Here is a 17,404-nt window from a genome sequence, read left to right on the forward strand (position 1 = left end):
AGAAGGCTGAGGCCATGGTTTGGGAGCAGCTTTTCTTGCAGCCGTGGCTGGCGTGAGGTGGGTCCCTGTGTGCTTGGCAGGGTGGGATCAGAGCTTTTGGGAGATGGCAGCGAGCACAGGAGCATCCTGCTCTGGGCAGCTGCTGAGGGCTGGATGTGCCGTGGCTGGCTGCAGGCTGGGCACATGTCCTGCCCTCCTGCTCTGCTGCCAAAGGCAGCAGGGATGGGCAGCTCTGGGCACAGCTCTGGGCACAGCCAGCATGGCCTGGGCACCGCAGGCCTTGGCACAAGGGCACAGGAGCCCTCAGCTGACGGGCACTTTCTGCTTTCTCTCCTTGCAGCCGGGCTCTGCGGCTGCTGAGGCTGCTCTGGGCTCTGCCAGGGCTCTGCTGGGCTCAGCCCTGGGCCCAGCTGGGCTGGCTCTGCCCTCACATTGCTCTGACAGCTTTGCATCAGACGAGCCCCTTGCGAGCACAGCGCCTGAGCTTTCTGCTTTGGCAGCTGAGTGAGACTCTGCTGCAGGCCCAGAGATTGCAGCTGGGGACACACATCCAATTGGCAAGAACCCAAACTCTCCACAGTCCCAGCTGAACGCCTGGATCTGCACAGGGTGTTTGTCTGTCCCATTCTTCCTTCTTGATTGGCTGGAATTGTGCAATTGCACTTTCTTCCTCCTCTAGAAGTGCCTGAGTGGGCCAAAGCTGGCGAGTGGGCCGTGTTCCTGAGGCAGTGCAGTCTGGAGTTGATGGATGGAGAATTGCCCTTCTGCACTGCCAAACCAGAGCAAAAAGCCCTAAGTGGTACTTTGTGTCTCTAAGAAATCCCTGACAGTTTCAAAGGGAATGTGCAGCTCCTTGCCAGGCTGAGAAGGAAGGGCATCTTCTAAAGGATTTGAGCTTTGACAGAGTTTCCATTCCCAGTCCTGCTTGGAGCGGGAAGGGCACAAAGCAATTTCCTCTTGCTTTGAGCACAATTTCAAATGGCAATGTTGGAAACAAAGCCCAGAATCTTTTAAAAGGCTGCTGGGGTCAGTAAGATCCACGCCATCAGCACATTTACAATGTAAATAACTGAGTTCCCTTTTAAAAAAGATCATTTACCTCTTTAATGCAAGTTTCAGAAGTTTTTCACTAACACTTGGGTTTTGTTTTCATCTTTCACATTTTATATAGTTTTTTTTTCTTTTTCCTTTTTTTCCTTTAAATAGAAAACATGTCCTAGAGAAGGAATGTCCTTTGCTCCTGGTTCCTGTGTGGAGCAGCTCCCTTGCTGCTGGCTGAGCTGCTCAGGCAGAGCCCGGCAGCTCCTGGCCCTGCAGGGCTGAGGCTTTTCCCCGTTGCTGGGCACAGACTGATGGAGCAGCACTGCTGAGCACGGGCACACACAGAGGGCCCAGCAGCAGCTGCCTTTGGCCACCTGAGGCTCCAAGGCCCAACCTCTGAGCAGCCAGGGCTGGAAGAGACTGGCAGCATCTGATCCCTGACTCTGGGCCAGGGCTGCACAAATGACCCCACAGCAGCAGCAGCAGCAGCAGCAGCAGCAGCAGCAGCAGCAGATGGAGCTGACTTTCAGCACAGCCCCTGGCCCTGTTCCCTCCCGTGTGCAGCGGTGTCACAGCAGCCTGAGGCACCTGGGAGCCCCCAGTGCCAGCAGGGACTTGAGATGGCAGCCCTGGGCTCCTGGAGGCTGTGCAAGGAACGGAGCTGGGCACTCCCTGTCCATGGGCAGCTTCCAGATGGAAAAGGCTGCTGTGCCCAGGCAGCTCCAAGGGCACAGAAAGGAGGCTCTGGAGCACTGGATCTGTGCCAGTGCCACAGTCCTGGGCAGCAGCCAGCCAGCCCTGGGGGAACAGAGGGCACAGCAAGAGGGACAGAAGCAGGCAAGGGCAGAGACTGGGAAGAGCCCGGCCCGCGAGCAGGAACAGCTGCTCCATTGCACTCTTGGAGAAAGCTCTTGGCTGCTTCAAAGCGCTGAAAGGCGTGAAGGGCAGAGAGGAGGCCACAGCAAACAATGCTCCTGTTTGCACAGCCTCCCCTCTGCGTGTCCCAGAAGGAATTGGATGGACTGGATTCGTCTCTCCGAGTGCTCTCGTTCAGCATGAGCAGCTCAGCACCAGGAGCTGAAGGAGCTGAAGCCTCAGGCCACAGGAGCTGGGCAAGAGGGAACTTCTGGAGCAAAGTAATGCTGCTGAAATAGCCCCAGCTGAATGCAGCGGATATCATCATGGAATCACAGAATCCTTTCTGTTGGAAAAGCCCTCTGAGCTCACCCAGTGCAGCCGCTCAGCCAGCAGTGCCAAGCCCAGCACTAAAGCACATCCCTGAAGTGCCAAGGCCTGGACAGCAGCCCTGAGTGAGGCCTGGACAGCAGGCCCTGAGCCAAAGGTGGCCTCTGGAGGAACCTTCCAAGCAAAGGTTATCTTTGTATCTGCTCCCTGCTGAGATCTGCATGGTCATTAGCACTGTGATAGATGTAGCCACTCCTTAGTGAAACATGGATGGACCTTTGTGTATTGAGAAGCCAGAGAAGGCCATGAAATCTGACATCTGGCCTTGTGTGGGGCTGAAGGATCAAAGTCAGCTGCCTTGGCTCCTCCTTGAGGCCTGGCCAGGCTTTGGGAGGGAGCCAAGAGGAGGATGAAAGCAGATGTTGGCACACTAGCAGTGCTGTCAGTTTGTTCATGCAGCACTGTCAGAGCTGGGCCCTCTCCCAGCGGGCTTGGAGCCTCAGCTGGGGCTGGAGGCACCTGCAGGAATTGCCAGTGCCCAGGAGTGGCTCTGCAGCCCTTGGCTGTGACAGCTTCCCCAGCTGCTGTGTGCATCTGGGGCATGGGAAAGGCTGAGGGGAAATGCTGCTGCATCTTTCTCAATCACTGCAGGCAATCTTTGGTGGGGATGATTGGCTGCATTGCTGAGCTGCTCCTTTTGTGATTCTTTGCTGCTCTGAACTGCAGGAAATGACACTGATTCCTTCAGCTGGAGTCTGTGTCTTTGGTGCTGACTTTGCCCACTGGTCAAACCAAACTGGCCCAGTCTGGCCAGATCCCAACCAAATGTCACTTGTTCAATGTCAATGTGAGGCATCAGTGCCATCAGAAATTCCCAGATGGGAAGCCCTTCCCTGGAGTTCCCTGGCTCTGGAGTAGGCTGAGGTGGGAGCCCCGTGGGAGCAGTGGGGCAGTCGGGTAAAAGAAGCTGCAGCCCTGGATGTCTTCAAATGCATCCAAAAACTGCACATGGAAAAGGAAAAGGACTTGTGGGTTTGGGCAGACAAAGATGAATTTGTTAAGAGTCCATTGGAAACAGCACCTTCAGAAGGAACAATTATTGTTGGAATGCTCCCACATGGAGCAAGAGCAGAAGGTTTTAATCTTGAGCTCAGCTGCATTTGTGCCAGTGAAATATCAATATGATAACTAACTATATGTATTTATTGTATAATAAGACCTCAATATATATATATATTTGTACATTTATATATATATATATATATACATTTTATATATATGTCTGTATCTATCTGTCTATATGTATATCAATATGTATATCTACATATGAAATAATAATAATGTGAAATAGTGCTGACAATACTAATTTGGTAGCTTTGGGTGCTCAGGGATGTAACTCTAAATACCCTACAGAACAGGATTGGCCAGGACCCTACTGTCAGTGGTCAACTTTGTGAGATTGTATACAATGTAAAAAGGAGGAAGGGAGGAAATTGGCTATTTTCCCAGGGTTTGCTGATACTGTGATGCAGAGTGCTTTGTCTGTTGCTGTGAAAAATACAGGGATGAAGCCTGCAGGGTTTTTCATGTCCCAGACTATGCACAAGCTGCAGGATTGGTTGAATGGGTGAAGGGGTTGTTAAAAGAGCAGTTGATAAAATGAGGAGATGGGAACCTTTGCTCATGGAGAACCCATCTCCCAGATGTGCTCCATGCCCTGAACAATGGCCCACGGGGGAAATGGAAACCCCCTGGCTGTGCACGGCTGCCCCCAATTTGCAAATCCAACCATGGGCAGTGAGACTTGGACTGCCTGGGAAATTGTTCTGGCTGTGATGGCCCCTGGCAGGGCCAGCCCAGAGGCTGCAGGGCTGGGCCTTCATGCATTGGAATTAATGAGGATGAATTCAAAGCAAATGAGAGCCATCAGTACTGAAACAGGAATTCAGATTCCTCCAGGACACTTTGCTTTGGTAACTGCTCCCTTGGAGCTTGGCCTTGCAAAGTGTTCATGTCATGGCAGGAGGAATTGATGCAGAATATCCAGGAGAAATTAGAGTAATTCTGTTAAACAATAGTGACCAGGATTGGATTATTCAACCCCATGACAGGGTAGCACAATTATTGATATTGCAATTTCAGGAACGATTGTGAAAAAAGGAGCTCCAGCTCCAATCACCACCGTTTGTGGAGATAAAGGGTTTGGATGCAGCAGTGCTAATAATGGAGCCAGAGTGTGGGTCCCGAGGCCAAATGGCCCTCCCGAGGCAGCTGAAGGAGCAGCTCCTGGGAAAGACAACTCTGAGTCCTGAAAGCTGGGCAGGAGCAATGGGAATGTGTCCCTGCAGCCAAGGATTGTGTGTGAGAACAAGTAGATCTGACAGGATATTGTTTTACACATGCTGCCAGACCAAATCTCCCTGTTTGCCCCAAGGGCCCCTTTGGCAAATGCTCTGATCCACGGGGCTCCATGGGAAGGCTGCTGTGACACTGAGGGACTTGCACAGGAATTGCATCCAGGAGCCTGGGTGCCCCTCAAGCACTGGGACCCGGCCCCTTCCAGCCAGAGGGGAAAGGGCCCCCCAAGCCTTGTTAGCCCCAGACAACATGGTAAAGCTGAACAGCAAAGGGCCTGGGGGCATTATTCTGGAATTCAAAAGGTGCCAGCTCCATGGACAACAGAATTCTTGTTCCTAACTCCAAGGAGATTGAGAAAAAAGAATGAAGAACGGTGTCACTGAAGTACTACTGATGTCTGTAAGGTGTACCTTGATAGTCAGCCAGAATCTTTGTCTGCCACAAACACCTCTAGTGTTTGACCAAGGGGTTAGTCATCAAAATGTAATGATGAGTACTGATGGATTGCTGAGCTTCTTTTGTAATTCTTTGCTAATGATGATGTGATTTGCTGAGCTTATCCTTGTGTAATGCTTTGCAGCTGTGCATGATATAAATGCCACAATTCCTTCAGTTGGTGTCTGTGTCTTTGGTAGTGACCCTGCCCACTGGTGAAACAGGGCCCCCTCTTGCCTAAGTGTTAGCTGGGAAGGCAAAAAGCCTCCCTCCAAAATTCCCCCCTTGCTCCTTGTTCCCCCCCTTCATAGCCTGAGCATGATGTGCTCTGGTCTGGGCTGTGCCCGGGGTCAGTTGGGGTCACCTGTCCTGGCTGTGTCCCCTGCCAAGCTCCCCCGCAGCCCCAGCCCCTCCCCAGCGTGGCTGGACGAGGGGCAGGACAGGCCTTGGCTGTGCTGCAGCTCAGCAAGAACAAAACCATCTCTGCGTGCTCAGCGCTGTGCTCAGCACCCGGCCCAGCAGTGTCTCAGTGCCAGGGGCTGTGCCCTCAGTGCCTGCCAGGGCTTTCCATGGCAACTGCCAGGCCAGGTGCCCCAGGTGTCCCCCCCAGTGCCGCTTGCCATGGAAACAGTGCCCAGCCCTGCCCCTTTCTGTCTGGCTGACCTGGCCTTTGGCCCTGGCAGTGCCCTTGGCTGCTGGTTCCTGGTGCCTGAGCGGCCAGCCCGGCACAGGGCAGGTGGCCATGGCACAGCCCCCAGCAAGGGATCCCCTCTGGCTCTGGGCACTGACACCAGCCCTGAGCAAGGGGCCCAGGCCAGCTTTCCATGGCCCCCAACCATCACAACGGCTCCGGGCATTGCTTGCCATGGCACCAAACCAAGGAACGGGTCCCCGTGGCCGTTGCCATGGCACCTGCTGGCACCAACCAGTGTCACTGCAATTGTACCTGGAACAGCCCTGGCACCGCTTTGGCCTCAGGGTGTCCATGGCAGCCCAGGGCAGCAGCAGCTCTGCAGGCAAGGGGCCATGGAACCTGGCTGCAGAAATGGCTCCTGGGGCTGCTTTCCAAGGAAACCTGAACTGATGGGGGTTGCCATGGCACCCAAACCCAGCACTGGGGTCCCTGCAGTGTCCATGGCAACAGCCCCTTGCAATGGCCCGCTGCCTGTTGGGATGATGATCCACCCTCACAGCTGGCCCAGGGCAGGGCTGGAGTGCTCTTGGTGCCACCTTGGGCTTGGCACAGACTTGAGGAGGATGTCTGTTTGCAATGGGGAAACTCAGGAGTTTTAGATGGCTTCAAAACTCAGAGAAGGAAAATCCCTCTTTGCCTGAGTGCAGCCACTTCTCCAAGCAAAGCAGCTCCCAGGTGAGTGAGGAGAGACACCATGGGCTTGGGGAATGTGGAGCAAGGTTGTCCACACTGGCGCAGAGCTCAAGGCACAGCTTCTCTGAGCAGGCCAGACCTCCTTAGGACAGTCCCTGCATCAATATCAGTCACTGAATGCTGCAATCACTTCTTGTGTAATGGGAACAGCAATAAAAGACACCCTTTAAAACAGGAATAAATATTTCCTAGAAGTTTTTTGAACTATTTCTCCATAACTGTCAAAGGAAACCCTCCTAATGAACTGCACTGGAGCAGAGGGAAATCAAGGCAGAGCCATGGTTTGTCAGGACTTGCTTGATCCTCATGAGCCTCACTGTGCATTTGGAGCTGAGCCCTTGAACCTCAGGGCCTGGGAGGAGATTGCACAAACCTTGCCTGGAGTCAGAGTCAGAGGAAACACCCAAAGTGTCTCCAGGCATTCATGGCTCCCACTGAGGTCCTGTCCAACACAGGCTCCTCATGGACTCCTTGGAGGAGAGAATTGGTGGCCAGGACAGCACAAAAACCTCTCAGACACTCAGTGTGGAAAGGAAAATGCAAAGTACCTTCAACACCTTGAGTGTCTCAGAGCATGAATGAGCCCCACTGAGTGTCAGTACAAAGCTCTCCAGGGACTCATTAATGCAGATAATTGGGGCCATGATTGCACAAAGCTCTCCCAGAGTCTGGATCCAAAGGGAAACACCAAGTACCTTAAAAGAACTGAAGTGCCTTGAAGCATTCATGAGCCCCACTGAGTGGTGTTACTGACAGAGCCTCTGCAGGGACTAATTAGAGCAGGTAATTGGAGGCCATGATTGCACAAAGCTCTCAGAGACTGCAAGGCCAAAGGCAAACCCCAAGTCCTTTGAAAAAGCTGCAGCCCCTGCAGGGAGCATTCAGGAGCCGCCAGGGCCATTGCTGAGCAAGGCTCCCCAGGGAGTCCTTGCAGCAGATCCTTGAGGCCACTGGGATGTGGGCTAGGGGGGGATGCAGAGGGCAGGACAAGGGGCTGGCAGTGCCCAGCCTGGCTGGGGCTGGGCCAGGAGGCCCCAGGGCCTCAGCACAAGGTGTCTCCTCCCAGCCCTTGCTGGCACAGACCCTGCTGTGCCCCAGGGCACCAAGCCTTGGCTTCTCTTTGTCCCCAGCTGCCATCAGTGCCTCCAGTTCTCTGCTCTGCCGGGGGCCTGGGGACACTTTCTCTGTCGTGTCCCTCAGTGGGAGCCACTACAAGTCCAAGAAACTTTGGAGTTGGATTGTGACTTGGAGTTCTGCAGAGGCTTCTTCAGCTCCCTCTCAGGGCCTGATGTTCAGGGCCTGAGCACAAAGGCCCAGAGGCTCCTAAAGTCCTTGTGCTGTGTCTGTGCTGCTGAGCTGGGCCGGGCTCCTGGCCCAGAGGCAGCTCCTGGCAGGGGCAGCAGAGCTGCAGAGAGACAGCTCTGGGCAGGAGCAGCTCCTGTGCACAGCCCAGCAGGGCTGGGGCACTGCCTGCAGCCAGCCCGGGCACAGCACAGAGGCACAGAGAGCTTCAAGCAGGCAGGGCTGGGAAGGGGCTGGGAAGTGCCTGGGGCACAATCACTGCCAGCCCTTGGCACAGCAACCTCTGGCTGCAGGACAATGCAGCTGCAGCTCCTGCACTGATCTCCTAAAGCTGCAACATCCCAATGCCTGCAGACTCTGCGAGTGCATCTCTGAGCATTTCTGCTGCAGGGGAGCTGAAATGCTCATGAAGCTCTCACATGCTGATCAGTCTCAGAATATTTCCAAGACAAGGATTTTGATTAAAATGAGGCAATTTCCTAAGACTTTGTCTTCAGATTCCTACTACTGGAGAGTGGCAGGGAGGGGGGATAATTATTAAAGGATGATTATGAATTATTAGTTATGAATTTTGGCAAGTGGTGCCTGAGACCACCAAACTGTTCCTTTTAGTGACCAGCAGGTTCACAGGAGATCCCTAATGTGCCTTCAGCCACTCTGCCCATGGACAGCAGCAGCAGCAGCAGCTTTGCTGGAGCCATCAGGCTCAGTCTGAGCTGTCCTTTCTCCAAGCTGCACAGAGAAGCTGCCCCCAGGCAGTGCCCTGCAAACAGGCAGGGTTCTGTCAGGCCAAGGAGAGTGCACAGAGCTTTGGGCTCTGTGAGTGCTGGCACAGAGAGATCAGGCACAGGGAAACCCCTGCAGGAGGAAAATCTCCAGGAGGCAGAGAGAGGATCAGGGAAGGAGAGAAAACAGAACCCAGCAATGCTGTGGCAGGGAGAGTTGAGAGATGTGCACAGGATCCCCTGCAGTGCAGCCCCTGCCTCTGAACAAGCCCCCTCCCTCCTGTGCCCCAGCCAAGCCTCTGCCCTCAGGCCCGGGGCTCCAAGGTGTGCAGCCCCTCCTGTGCAGGCAGAGCTGCAGCAGAGCCGTGGGGCAGCTCTGCAGCCCCGGGCCCAGTTCCCTCTGCAGAGCACAGGGCTGGGAGCAGCTGCCCGGCCCTGGGGGCTCTGGAGGGGCACAGCTGGCTCAGGGTGACGCTGTCCCCAGGGCCCGGCTCTGGGCAATGCTGTCAGGGCAGCCAGGGAAGGAGCTGCATCTCCCTTCAGCCAATGCCAGCAGAAGGACACTTGCACGTCCCTCTGAGATTTCAGTCCAGGCTGGGAGCTTCACTCCAGCATGCAAACCTGTCCTGGAGCATCTCTGAGTGATAACATCCATGGGCAAAGGCAGAGGTGTTGTGACACTGAAAATGCTGCTGGGCTGGTGGAATGAGCAACGTGAGTCCTTGGCTACAAAGGTGGAGCTGGGCTCTGCTGGATCCATCTGCTCTCACAGCACCTGGGGGTTTGTAAGAGAAACATGGGAGTGTGAACATCCTCCAGCTGAGCAAAGTGAAAGCCCAGAGGAACTGCAAACAGAATGAAGTGACAGATCATCTGCCCCCAGTCTCCACTCATTATCTTGCCTCAGGGAAATCACTCTGTTCTACCAGAGGGCAGCAGAAATGCTCAGGGTTTCTGATATCCAAGAGTACCAGGAAGTCCATGGAAGGAGCTTAAAAAGAAAACATCAGAACTCTGAAACACAAGAGCATGTCCGTGTGTGTTACAAAGGAGGGTGTGTGGGAAGTGGCTTTGATTTTGGTTACAGGTATCTCCTCTAACCCTTCACTGTCCTTTTCTCCATGAACAGGTGCCCACGTGCAGCCACAGCAAATGTCCAACAGCAGCTGCATCAGCCACTTCCTCCTGCTGGCACTGGCAGAGCCGGGGCAGCTGCAGCTCCTGCACTTCTGCCTCTTGCTGGGCATCTCCCTGGCTGCCCTCCTGGGCAACGGCCTCATCATCAGCGCCGTAGCCTGCGGCCACCACCTGCACACGCCCATGTTCTTCTTGCTGCTCAGCCTGGCCCTCCCTGAGCTGGGCTCCATCTGCACCACTGTGCCCAGAGCCATGCACAATTCCCTCTGGGACACCAGCACCAAATCCTACACTGGATGTGCTGCACAGGTCTTTTTCTTTTTGTTCTTTATCGCAGCAGAGCTTTCATTCCTGACCCTCACGTGCTCCGACTGCTACGTGTCCATCTGCAAAGCCCTGCACCACGGGACCCTGCTGGGCAGCAGAGCTTGTGCCCACATGGCAGCAGCTGCCTGGGCCAGGGGCTTTCTCACTGCTCTGCTGTACATGGCCAATACATTTTCCCTGCCCCTGTGCCATGGCAATGCCCTGGGCCAGTTCTTCTGTGAAATCCCCCAGATCCTCAAACTTCCAACCCCAGGGAACTTGGGCTTCTTGCTGTTGGTGCCTGTTTGTCATTTGGCTGTTCTGTGTTTATTGTTGTTTTCTCCTATGTGCAGACCTTCAGGCCGTGCTGAGCATCCCCTCAGAGCAGGGACAGCACAAAGCCTTTTCCACCTGCCTCCCTCCCCTGGCTCTACCTCTGTTTATCAGTACTGCAGTGTTTGCCTGTTGTTGCAGGCTCCCAGCCAGGTAATAATTAGCATTGTCTCCATGATTGCAGAAGGCTGATCCATGGCTTTATTCTACTATATTATATCATATCCTACTGTACTTATTAAGGAACTCCTCCCCTTACAGACAGTGCGATACAGCTTTGCCCTAATTGCTCAATCCCTGCAAACACCATGCAGTGGCCAGGCAGAGCTGTCAGCAAAGGAAGGGCCCAGCCAGGTGGGGCAGCCGGGGGATGCCCACAGCCTGCAGGGACAGAGGCGCAGGGCAGGGACACCGTGGGACAGCCTGGGCTGCACAGGGCACAGGGATGGGCAGCAGCTGCAAGACAGCCCTGCCAGAGCCAGCTTGGGCAGCACTTTGGCCATGGCTGCTGGGCCTGGGGCCAGGAGGGGACAAGTGACCCTTGCAGGCCTGGGGCCTCATTGCCTCCTTGTCCCTGCTCAGCAGCCTGGCAGGGGCCGCCCCACGCTCCTGCCCCTGGCATTGCACATCCCCACATGCCAGTGCCCATCCCGGGAAGAGCCCTGAGCCAGGAGGGAGGGACAGGATCTGCCTGGCCAGGCCCTGGGGCTCAGGCCTTGGCCCTTTGCATTCCTCAAACACATCCAGGTGTGCTCAGCACCAGAGACACCTTTGCCTTGCTTGTGACCACCTGGCATCACTGCCTGCAGTGTTCTGCTCTAGCTGGAATCTGGGGACACTTTCTCAGCTGTGTCCCTGACAGGGATCTCTTCAAAGTACAAGAAACTTCAGTGTTTCAATAGAACTGAGTTTTTGAGGGTTTTGTGACATCACTGAGGGGGTGGTGACATCACAGAACTGGCTGTGACATCACATAACTGGCTGTGACATCACAGAGCATATTATGAGGCCATAGAGCAGAGTCTGCCATCACAGAGGGTGGCTGTGTGTCATGAGAGAGTGGGTTGTGACATCACCTGGTGGCTGTGTGACATCATAGAGCAGGCTGTGACGTCACAAAACAGATTGTGACATGACAGGGTGACTTTGGGATATCAGTCTTCTGTGATTTCACAGCACTGCTGTATGACATCACAAGGTGACATAGAGTTGGCTCTGTGACATCACAGGGGCAGCGTGACATCACAGGGAAAGTGTGACATCACAGGGGCAATAATAGTGACAATAGCAAAAAGAAGAATTAATAATGGTAATAAAAACCCTGCCATGCTTATACTTGGTTTGCATGGCCAGGTTTTGGTAAGGGGAGCTCGAGGAGCACCTTCTGTGAGAGGCTGCTGGAAGCAGCTGCTCCTCTGTGTCCCACAGAGTCAATTCCAGCCAGCTCCAGGATGCACCGGCCGCTGGCCAAGGCTGGGCCAGTTGGAAATGGTGGTAACACCTTTGGGGCAAGAGATTTAGGAAAATGGGTGATGGTGTAGGTGTAACTGTGAGCAGGGAAGAGCAGGGTGAGAACACGTGAGAGGAACAACTCTGCACACCCCAGGGCAGGGCAGGAGGAGGGGCAGGAGCTGCTCCAGGGGCTGGAGCTGATTGCCCTGAGATTCCCTGGGCAGCCCCTGGGGAGGCAGCTGGGCCCCTGCAGCCCATGGAGGGCCCGGAGAGCAGAGATGCACCTGCAGCGCCTGGAGGAGCCCGTGCTGGAGCAGGGGGTGCCTGAGCAGGGGCTGGGACCCCATGAGAAACCTGTGCTGGAGCAGGGACCCGGCAGGGACCTGCAAAGCCGTGGAGAGAGGAGCCCACGCTGGAGCAGGGTCCTGGCAGGACTTGTGAGCCCCTGGGAGAGTGAGGCAGCTGCAGCAGTTTGTGAAGAGCTGCTGTCCGTGAGATGAACTCACCCTGCAGAAGTTCATGGAGAAGTGTCTCAGGAGGGACCCCTGGCACAGCAGGGGAACGACTCCTCTCCCCGAGCAGCAGAGAAACAACGGGTGATGAACGGAGCAGAGCCCCCAGTGCCTGTCTGCCTGCACCACTGGGGGAGGAGCAGAGCTGGGAAGGAGGGAGGAACAGGCAGAAGGTGTTTGTGAAGCTTTATTTTACTTCTCACTATCCTGCCCTGATCTGGATAGAAAGAAATTCAATTAATACCTGTAATTTCAAAAAGGTTTTGCCTATGATGGCATTTGCTGAATGATCTGTCCCAGTCCTTAACTCAAGCCATGAAGCCTTCATTCTGTTTTTTCTCCTGTCCATCTCTGGAGGGGAGTGAGAGAGCAGCTTTGGTGGGTGCCTGGCATCCAGGCAGGGCCAAATGGCTACATGTTTCTCTTTTCTTTTTACTCTTTTTCCTTTCCCCTTTCCTTTCCTTTCCTTTCCTTTCCTTTCCTTTCCTTTCCTTTCCTTTCCTTTCCTTTCCTTTCCTTTCCTTTCCTTTCCTTTCCTTTTTCCTTTCCCTCTCTCATTCTTTCTTTCCTGTTCTTCTGTTCTTTCCAGAGGTCACAGTGCAGAGGTTGAGTGGGGCTGTGATGGAGGGAGTGGAGGTGGCGGGGAGTAGCGGGGACAGGAGGCACAGGGCTGTGGCACAGGCACCCGAGGGGCCCGGGCAGCTGGCAGGGGGCAAGGCCTGTCCCCCTGGGCCAGCAGCAGCCCCGTGCCCTGCCCAAGGCGCTGCCAGCAGGGGCTGGGCCCCAGAGGCAGGGGCAGAACCCAGCCCCGGGGGCGGCGTTTGTGCCCCGAGCCCCGTCCAGCCCAGCCTGCCCCGAGTGCGCAGCGAGCGCTGGCACAGCTGCCCTGGACAGCGTGGCCTGCTGGGGACACTGAGAGCTGCCCCGCTGTGACCCTGCCCTGGGCACTGCACAGGCACCAACCCAACCCCAGCCAGCAGCACCCCTGGGCACGGCCCAGGCACTGGAGAGCATCACAGCCAGCCCTGCTGCTGCTGGGGATGTCCCAGGCACCAGAGCCCATCCCAGCCCCGCTGCTGCTGGGGATGTCCCAGGCACCAGAGCCCATCCCAGCCCCGCTGCTGCTGGGGATGTCCCAGGCACCAGAGCCCATCCCAGCCCTGTTCCTGGGATGTCACAGCCCCTACAAGTGTACCAGGTGTGGGAAGAGCTTCTCCCAGAGGTCAGCCTTGACCCAACACCAACGCAGCCAGCACTGAGGGAAGCCCTGCCAGTGCCCCCAGTGTGGGAAGAGCTCCGTGCGCTGCTCCAGCTCCATCCCCACGGGAGGATCCGCGCTGGATGATCCCCAGTGACCCCAGTGGGCAGAGCCCCGGTGATCCCTGTTGGGAAGACACCTGGCTGGGGGCTCCACATCCTCCTGGCTCCTCATGGCCTGGGTCTTCTTTTCACATTTCTTCATTCTTTCGAAACACTCAAAACCTGGGTAAAAATAAAGATGTTGAACTAAGATGGGGCTTGAGAAGTGGGGGGCTGTTCCAGAGGTGTGGGGGATGCTGGGTCCGAGGGAGCTGAGAGTTCCTGGGAAGGACTTGGGGCTTGCTCAGGGCTTTGGGGACACGAGGCCGAGCAGCTCCGGGTGCTTTGGAAGATGCTGGTGGAGATTCTGGGGCTGCTGATCCAGGACCTCCCGGCCTGGAACTGTCCCTGTGTCCCCTTGTCCCGCTTCCTGGTGTCCCCTGTAGCGGATACCCCCCTCCCTGCTGTCACTCCCCTTTCCTCCACCCATTCCCGTGTCACCCCACTCCCAGTCCCATCCTGCTCCATTCCCAGTATGGACCCCATTCCCTGTCCCCATCCCCCATTCCCTGTCCCCGTTCCCATTCCTCATTCCCGGTCCCCATTCCATTCCCCATTCCCCGTCCCCATTCCTATTCCCCATTCCGCACTCCCGGTCCCCACTCCCATTCCCCATTCCCCATCTCCCATCCCCATTCCCCACCCCCCATCTCCCATCCCCATTCCCCGTCCCCATTCCGTATTCCCTGTCCCCATCCCCCATTCCTTGTCCCCATCCCCCATTCCCGATTCCCTGTCCCCATCCCCCATTCCCTGTCCTCATTCCCATTCCCCATTCCCTGTCCCCATTCCCAGTCCCTGTCCCTGTCCCCGTTCCCATTCCTCATTGCCATTCCCTGTCCCCATTCCCGGTCCCCATTCCCGGTCCCATTCCCTGTCCCCATTCCATTCCCCATTCCCTGTCCCCATTCCCCATTCCCGGTCCCCATTCCCCATCTCCCATCCCCATTCCCATTCCCTGTCCCCATTCCCCGTCCCCATTCCCTATTCCCTGTCCCCATCCCCCATCCCCATTCCCTGTCCCCATTCCCCATTCCCTGTCCCCATTCCCATTCCTATTCCCCATTCCCGGTCCCCATTCCCATTCCCCATTCCCCATCTCCCATCCCCATTCCCGGTCCCCATTCCCATTCCCATTCCCTGTCCCCATCCCCATTCCCTGTCCCCCATTCCCCGTCCCCCATTCCCCATTCCCCGTCCCCATTCCCCATTCCCTGTCCCCATTCCCCATTCCCCATTCCCCATTCCCTGTCCCCATTCCCATTCCCGGTTCCCTCTCCCCGGACGCCGCCGCCATCACTCCGACTCCCCTCGGCCCTCACGTGACCGTGACAATCCCGCCCTGCTCCTGCCCACCAATCCCAGCGCGCGGTCTCTCCCAAATTTGCATAACCACGCCCTCAGACTAGGCCCCGCCCCGCTGGCTGCAGCCGCGTCCGGGCGCTGTTTGCTCCCAGTTCCCTCCCAGTGCTCCCAGTAAGAGCGGGACCGGCAGGGAGAGCGCTCCCAGTTCCCGCCCGCTGCTCTCACCATCGTTCCCAGTGCTCCCAGTAAGAGCGGGACCGGCAGGGAGAGCGCTCCCAGTTCCCGCCCGCTGCTCTCACCATCGTTCCCAGTGCTCCCAGTATCGCTCCCAGTGCCGGGCGTGGCGGGGCCGCTTTGGAACCCCCCCAGGCCAGAACGCGGCTGCTTTTGGGTGCCGGCACTGCCCGGGCCGGGCTGGGAGCGGAGGAGGAGCGGGAGGGAGAGGAGGGACAGAGGAGGAGGAAAAGGAAAGGGAAAGGGAAAGAGAGAGAGAGGAGCGGGAAGAAGAGGAAGAGGAGGGCCAGAGGAGGAGGAAGAGGAGCAGCGGGAGGAGGAGCCGCAGCACCAACCCCACGCGGTTCCCCCGCTCGGGCCGCGGCTGCCCCGGTTCCGCCCCCTCCGGAAGCCGCAGGTGGGCGGGGAGGGGGAGTCGCCCTAAATCCGTGGCGGAGAGGGGCGATCCCGGTGCAGAGGGACCCCCGGCAGCCTGGAGGGGTGGGGGAGGCTGGGGATGAGCGGGGTCCGGGACCCCGAGGCTGAAAGGGGCGCTGACTTCTCCAGCTGCACTTGGGCACCGGGACCATCAAACCCGACACGCTCAGCCCTTGTTTTGCCCCCCAAACCAGGATTTCCCATTCCCAAACCTTGGCCAGGTGGAGGAGGAGGCTGCGAGGAGGAAGAAGATGCCCCAGGACACCCAGGCAGGTGAGGAGGAAGTCAGTGCCCCTTTCCCCCTCTCTCCTGCTCCATCTCCCAGCCCAGCACGGCCCCCGGCTGCAGGACAGCCCCACTGCTGATGCTGCCCAGCCAGGGATGCACTGGGGGGATCTCCTTCCCCTTCCCTGTGGCACGGAGGCAAATCCCATCCTCTCCTTGTCCTTCCTCCCCCAGGGAAGGAGCTGAGCATGGAGAGCAGGGAGGACAAATGCCCACAGCAGAACCTGGTGGCTGAGGCTGTTTGGAGTGGCTCCAGGGCACAGGAATCCAACGGGGAGGAAAAGTCCCAGAGATCCCACACAAGGAGGGGCTGCAAACGTGGATCATGGGGATCCGAGAAAGAAAGACCCACCTTGGGCCAGGAAGGTGACCACAGGTCAGAGTTGGGCGTCCCTGAGCCGCTTCAGGATGGGGAGAAGCCCCACAAGTGCTCAGAATGTGGGAAGAGCTTCAGGTGGAGATCGTTCCTGATCAACCATTGGAGAATCCACACAGAGGAATGGCCCTATGAGTGTGGGCAGTGTGGGAAGAGCTTCAGGTGGAGCTCCCACCTGAACTCCCACATGGGAATCCACACCAGGGAGAGGCCCTATGAGTGTGGGCAGTGTGGGAAGAGCTTCAGCCACAACTCCAACCTGATCTGCCACCAGCGCGTCCACACCGGGAGAGGCCCTACGGATGTCCTGAGTGTGGGAAGAGCTTCAGAGCCAGATCCAGCCTGATTTTCCACCAGAGGAGCCACACGGGGAACGGCCCTATGAGTGTGATGAATGCAGCAAGAGGTTTCAGATCAGCTCCAATCTCCTCCATCACCAGCGCACTCACACAGAGGAGAGGCCCTTCCGCTGCCCCGACTGCAGGAAGGGCTTCAGGGACAAGTGCAGCCTCCTCAGGCACCAGCTCATCCACTCCAGGGAGAGGCCCTACGAGTGTCCCAGGTGTGGGAAGAGCTTCAAGACCAGCTATGAAGTGACTGCCCACCAGAGGAGCCAAACGGGGGAACGGCCCTACGAGTGTGGGGAGTGTGGGAAGAGCTTCAGGACGAGCGCCCACCTGAGTGCCCACCAGCGCATCCACAGCGGGGAGAGGCCCTATGAGTGTGCCTGGTGTGGGAAGAGCTTCTCCCAGAGGTCAGCCTTGACCCAACACCAACGCATCCAGCTGTTGTGTTGTCTGTATAAGTTGGACTGTTCTGTTCCCCCTATCATGCAATGGTTCTGCCCTGGTTCTCCCTTTCCTCCTTTATGCTGCCAGTTATCCCAACTCCTCCCCAGTTGCCTTGGAGATTAATGTACCCTTTCTCAAATCCCTCCCCAGTGCCTTGTCCGTCACTCGGCGCTCCCACCCTTCTCTCTAGAACTCTCTAGAAACTTTCAGCTGGAGCGTCGAGTGATTGGCTCAGGGGCCGGGGCCCCACCCTCAAGTTATCCCCATTGGGGTTTTCCCTAAGTCAATCTTTTGTATCCCACTCCCCTCTGAAACCCAATTCGTCCAAGGACTGACTCCTCCCCTGTGTCCCTCCCTCCTTATAAGCTCTTGCAACTTCCCCCTTGCTCTCTTTGGTTGTCGGTTTCCCCTGGGACCCAATAAACCTGGATTCACCACAGCTGGAGAGCGCTCTCTCATTTCTG

General features: G+C 56.7%; 1 protein-coding gene across 1 annotated transcript in view; it reads left to right on the forward strand.

Moving 5' to 3' along the window:
- The window catches only part of LOC143696410 (uncharacterized), a 243,260-nt gene extending 226,180 nt beyond the window's left edge, over window positions 1–17,080 (forward strand). The window contains exons 3-4 of the mRNA XM_077192541.1: window positions 16,234–16,453; window positions 16,536–17,080. Coding sequence (XP_077048656.1) covers window positions 16,234–16,453; window positions 16,536–17,063 — 748 coding nt within the window. The 3' untranslated portion in view covers window positions 17,064–17,080. The remainder of the gene's footprint in view (window positions 1–16,233; window positions 16,454–16,535) is intronic.
- Window positions 17,081–17,404: the final 324 nt, after the last annotated feature.

The sequence above is a fragment of the Agelaius phoeniceus genome, chromosome 34 (assembly GCF_051311805.1).
Source record: "Agelaius phoeniceus isolate bAgePho1 chromosome 34, bAgePho1.hap1, whole genome shotgun sequence".
Taxonomy (NCBI): Eukaryota; Metazoa; Chordata; class Aves; order Passeriformes; family Icteridae; genus Agelaius; species Agelaius phoeniceus.